Raw genomic sequence first — 6,103 nt, forward strand, 5'->3', positions numbered from 1 at the left:
ATTTCTACCAAACTTTCTAAATACATAATTGGTAAAGTTTGTAAAGATATATTAGAAAAGAAAAAAAAAAAATATTTCCAATTGCATTTCAGAATATTCAATTTGTATTTCAGACATAACTGAAAAAATCTCAAATATTATTAGACATTTTTTAAATTCATTTGGGGACTTCTAAAATACATTTGGATATGGTGTAGTAAATTAGTTTGAAGAACTTTTTCAAAAAACTATTAAATTTAGAAAATAAACCATAGAGAAATACACACAGAATGGAAAATCGAAAAAAACTCAAACAAAAAATTTACTCAAAATAATCACACATACGTGTGTTGTTTCAGTTTTCACATTGTTTTTTTTTACTTATACATTCTCACCACTTAGGTTTTTAACAACTGAGTTAGGTCTTTGAGTTTCCTTTCTAAGCTTTAAACATTTTGAATAAGTTAAGAAAGCTAATTAACAACAAATGTTTTGCATTATTTCAATTACAGCTGAATCTTCCATTGAAGTTGATGAGAATGGAGATGAATATGAAGTCAAGAGATTCAACATTCAAGGACGTCAATTGAATGAAGGACGCTCTCAGTGTGTCGTTACCAGACGCAAGCGTGCCTCACAACCTTCACCCATGTACTCTGATGATGGCTCCAACGACGAAGTCGATGACAAAGATGATGGCGATGTCATTAAAGGCGAAGAGCAACAAGCTATGATTTATTATTCTCCACCAATGGTCAATCCCACAGGTGATGACAATGATGAGGAAGATAAAGAAGGTGGTGAGAGTGCCATGAATATGAATGAAATGACTAATGATAAAGAAGATGGTGAGGTAATGGAGGAAAAAAATAGCAATGAAGATATGAACAGTGAGGACAGTGAAGATTACAATGGTGAAGATGATAATGACACCATTGAAGTTATACAATTACCACAATTGCCTATTTTGGGACAACTACAAAGTAATGGAGAAACTGTGGCCGCTGTAGCTTCAGCCTCCGGTTCTGCTCATGCTGGTTATGTTAGTGGTCATCATGCTAATGTTGGTGCCAATGGTATTATGATCGTACAGTCACATACTCCTCCCAAGGTTAATCCTCAAACTCATGCTGTCTTCGAATTGGTACCAGCAAATCATGCTGCTGATGATAAAGATTATGATGATGACGATAATGATAATGATATTCCAGATAATTTTGAATTTAAGGAAGATATAAATCCTGTTACCACCACTGCCATTTGGTCAACAGGCGACGATAACTCGAACATGAACTATGACGATTTGAATAACAGACCTGTAAAACCTCAAAAATTGGTCAAGAAAGTCAGAAAGCCTGTCAAGGCTAATAAGAAAAAGAAGAAGTCTTCATTGAAACCCAAACGTAAAAACAAATACAAGTACACCTACAAACGTCGTTTGATAAGTGGTAATAAGAAACGCCGCAACAACAAAAGACGTCCTTACAGAACTAGTGTTCGTCGTCCCACCAGAAGAAATAAATTGCGTCGCGGCTACACTACTCGTCGTGGTCGCCCACAAAGGAACCGCAACCAGGCGGCTAGCAGCAAACCCACCAGTGCCCAACATAAAAACAGAAACTCAAATAACTCTCTATCGCAGAAAAAAAATCGTGGCTCCAATTCCAAGAACAAGCTCATTGCCAAGAAACAAAATAACAAAAAGCATGCTGAGATCATTGATCAAGGATCGAACACTTTCACCCGCACCATGACCATGACCCAAACGGGTGATGAAGCTGGTGATAAAAATGTCAATTGCATTATAATTCGCAAGGATGATCCACCAACAACGCCACGACCATTCTGGAATGTATTGGGCCGCAGTGCGAATGGTACACCCAAAGCCTCGGGTCACTATGGCCAGCGTAAGCGTGTCAATGTCCGTTTTGTAGCCTAAATAAGTAATTTAATTATGTTTAAGAGATAAATTTAAATGCCCTAGAGATAAATAAAGATACAAAAATACGAAATATATAAATAGATAAATGTGTTTTTTATATGAAAGAAATTAAGGATTTAAATTAGAGTTTTGTGTTCGCCTAAACCACAGCTTTTCATGGTTTAAAATCGAAACCGAAAATTATACTTCGAATTTTTTTTATTAAGAAATAATTTCAACAGAAATATTCACCAAAATTAACTGAGATTTAAAGGAGTTCAAGAAAAAAATATTCAAGTTCTCTAAAGTTAAATCGATGTAAACAATTAATTAGATAGGCATCCAGCTAATTAATTTGTTACATCGATTGTAATAATATTCGTTTGGGATACAAGGAAACTTCTACTCCATACTTGGAAACAATCAAATAAATATTATTTCCAATTCATTGAAAAATAGTGATCATATCTCCTGACAATAATGTTTTTATAACATCTTTACATATTATAAACTCAAAACTAATTTTGAAAATATTTCGCTTCTTTCGGATTTAAATGCTTAAAGGAAAAACCAAAAACGAATAGAACTAGTCTCTTGATTGGTTCCTCTGGTCGGGTTTTTCTTCTAATACTTTAAATTAAGATGGCGTTAAAAACCGAATATTATTCTAATTTAAACCCGAATAATCGACCTTTTTTACATTAAATTATTATATTTTACCCGGAAATTAATCGAATAAAATCAGGATATTATACGAGTAAAAAATAATAGAAACACTTCACCATGTCGAAAAAATTTGTATGAAAAACACTTAGTTTTTAAAATTCTTTCGAATAGTTTTCATACAAATTTGTTTGACTCATTTTGCTTTCGACATCGACCTATATTTTCGTAATTTTCTTTTTAAATATCATTCCTTTACGATTTTTTTTATCAAATAAACTGGATATTTTGCGAATTTTTTTATTTACAAATATTATTAATTTTCTGATTTTATTACCAAAATATCTGGATAATTAACCAAATGAAACCCGAATATTATTCGAATAAATTTGTCAAATAAAAATTCGAATAATAAAAAAAATTCCAAATAAAATTTACTTTACAGTTTTTTTTTACCAAATAAACCTGATGTTTTTGTAATAATTATTCGAATAATCGAAAATTTTGTGTGAAAAACTGTTTTATTTTTATTTTCAAAAATAGATTTTTTACCAGAATAACATACAAATAAAAAATCGGATATTTTCGGATAACTAAATACGAAAAAGCATTATTGGAATTTGTATTCGAAAAACTTTCTAAATAAAATAATTTTCTTATTTTTATAAAAGCCATTAATTTATAGATCTTCTACCAAAATATTCGCATAATTTTATTAAAAAAACCGGATATTTTTCGAATAAAAGTACGAAAAATTCCTAAAAGAAATTATTTTCTTATTTTTATTTTAAAAAACCATTAATTTATAAATTTTTAGCAAAATATCCGGATAACTATACGAATAAAATCTATATGATATTCGAATAAAAATCCGAATAATCGGAAAATAGTTTTAAAATAAAATTTTCTAACAATTTTTTTTACAAAATTTTCTGGATAATTATACGATTAAAAACCGGTTATATTCGAATAAAAACCGAATAATCGAAAAACTTAAAAATTTGTTTTATTATTTTTATTTTGAAATATCATTAATTTACAAATTTTAAATAAATAGTTAAACGAATAAAATACGGATATTATTACTCAGATTATTTGCAGCAAATATGCGAATACAAATTATACGGTTAATTATTCAAATAAAAAACCCAATCATTGGAAAAATTTGCCAATAAGTTTATTGTTTTTAATTTTTTCATTAAAATATCTTATTCAGTGTTTTTACAACAATCTTTCGTACAATTTTTCGTACAAAAAATAGTTTTCTTATTTTTATTTTGAAATATCATCAATTTAAAAATTTTAAATGGAAAATTAAACGAATAAAATCCGGATATTATTTGAATACGAAATCGAATTTAATTTTAACTATTAAAAAAAGTTGTTTTGATTGTTCTGTTTTGCATTCGAATAATTATTTGAATGTTATTCGAATACAAAAGCAATTTAGCAAAAATTTACACAAATAATTATTTTTTTACAGAAAATATTCGGATCATTATTCGATTACAAAATATCCGTAATCGTAATAGTTAGTCTCGATTGTAGGGGAAGTTAAGATTTATTCAGATTGCATATAGATCGTATAATTATTCGATTAAAAAACTCAATTTGTATACCCACCACCATATTGATTTTGTCATTCCATTTGCAACGCTTCGAAATATTCATCGTAGACCCAAAGAAGTTTATATATCTGGTCAAGTAATCTTCGTCAAGCTAACCTTAAATATCTTATTAAACTCTAAAGACAGTGAAATGTTGAACCAGTACCTAACACCTAGTAACCAGCTATATGACTAATTATGTGTCGGTTCCCTTACCTCTAAGAAAATTACAAACATAATTTTTAGATTTTGCTGTAAAAGGTTCGATTCTAGGGGGAGTTAAGGTCAAGATATGCAATTTAATCAAGTCTCACAATTCTAGTTTATTTTCTTCATTTCGAAGATATCTCCTTTTAATTAAGAAAATTGTTTGTATAAATCCATATATTAATCAATTTCCCACGATTTGTTTAAAGTTTTTTTATGAAATTATGTTTCTGATAAAAAAAAGTTAAAATTTAAATTGTATTTGTCATTACACTCATGTGGGTTACCACATGAGTGTAACTACAAAAATCTTCCCAGGCTCAACTAAAAACAAAATACACTCATAAATTTTGAAGAAAAAAGCACATAAAACTGATAAATAAATGTTTTATAAACATTTCAAAGAAAATTTTTTTAAACTAATTCCCGCCTATATTTGAATAGTACTCATTTGTGCTCAAGAAACCAATGTAATCAAAATGTTTAACGAAGCTTACCGGATTGATAATGACTCTCGCCTATCTTTTTGCGTAAATATATAACAGTGAGGAGTAAAAGTAAGACAGACACACTTTTGAGAATGATATTTTAAGAGAAGGAAATACTACATTGTAGTTAGTTACAAATAAATTTTTAAGAATATTAAAGAGTAGTTTATTTTTATGAGCCACTGTTGTTTTGAAAAAAATAGTTACGCATGCAGGGTTTGCCAACAAACCCCCCTTTGATAATTTGTAAATAGTACAAGCAACGCAAATATAAAAAAATAAACGTTACAAAAACATACATAGAAAATTGCGATAAGACCAAAAGAAATTGTAGCATAATTGAAAGACATTTAAATTTAGATGTGTTAAACATATGGGACATTGTGACAGTCTGCCTGAAAATAGCAGCAATAACAAGTAAGCACCTTTAAGGTGTTGATATTGCTTTAATTTGACTGGTTTTCAGTTACTTTTTCTAGAGCTGGAATATTCATTAATTCTTCTTATCATCAATATGTGCAGTCAACAAAGAAGCTCAGGAGTTAAGAGTTGAAACCAAGTCTGTCCATCCGTCTGTATGTTTTTTTTTTTAATGACATGACATCATGTTGACATAACATACGTTATGTTAGCTTGTGTATTTGTGTTGTTTTTTTACATTGGTTACACTAAAATTCACTGCGAGTGTAATCAGACAGTTGTTTCCAGGTTTTCTTGGTTCGTTCGTTAAGTTTTTTCTTACTTCTTCTGTTTAACTCCTGATAATTTTTTAGGTTTTTTTTCTTATATAAAATGTCTTTAGTTTAAATTAGCAGCACAGCTGGCAGGCAGGCAGTATCATGAGGAAAAAATGTGTGTATAAACGAAAAAATCTTCATGCGGTCTTTATGGCCATCATTTATAGTTGAACTCACTCATATCCAGTGATATGATCATTGTAATGCAACACAACTCACGAAGAACAACAGCAACGACAACTGCATTAAGAGCAAGGGAAGCCATTTACTATACCGGAAGCCCTTATTTTCTTAACTCTTGACATATTTGGTGCATCTCCTTGTTTTTTTTTCTTTTTTTATTATTATTTAATTCTAGTCGTCATCATTTTCATTTTAATGATTTGACTACCAAGTTTTTTTTTCATGTTAAATTTTGTCACTGCATAAGAATGATGAAGATGAGTTTTCCTAAAGGTACTTTAAACTATTATGTATTTGGTATTGTAATATGTACCCTAC

At 29.5% G+C, this 6,103-nt stretch overlaps 1 protein-coding gene across 1 annotated transcript; it reads left to right on the forward strand.

Annotated features, from left to right (window-relative positions):
• The first annotated feature begins 466 nt into the window (after positions 1 to 466).
• Positions 467 to 1,918, forward strand: LOC135958354 (uncharacterized). Its single transcript, XM_065509259.1, has one exon. The coding sequence runs from the start codon at positions 467 to 469 to the stop codon at positions 1,916 to 1,918; it is 1,452 nt and encodes a 483-aa protein (XP_065365331.1).
• The last annotated feature ends 4,185 nt before the right edge of the window (positions 1,919 to 6,103 follow it).

This window comes from Calliphora vicina, chromosome 4 (assembly GCF_958450345.1).
Source record: "Calliphora vicina chromosome 4, idCalVici1.1, whole genome shotgun sequence".
NCBI classification, from domain to species: domain Eukaryota; kingdom Metazoa; phylum Arthropoda; class Insecta; order Diptera; family Calliphoridae; genus Calliphora; species Calliphora vicina.

Excerpts from the sequence above, each read along its gene's own strand:
- LOC135958354 (XM_065509259.1), top strand. The coding sequence starts at position 467 with ATGTTTTGCATTATTTCAATTACAGCTGAATCTTCCATTGAAGTTGAT.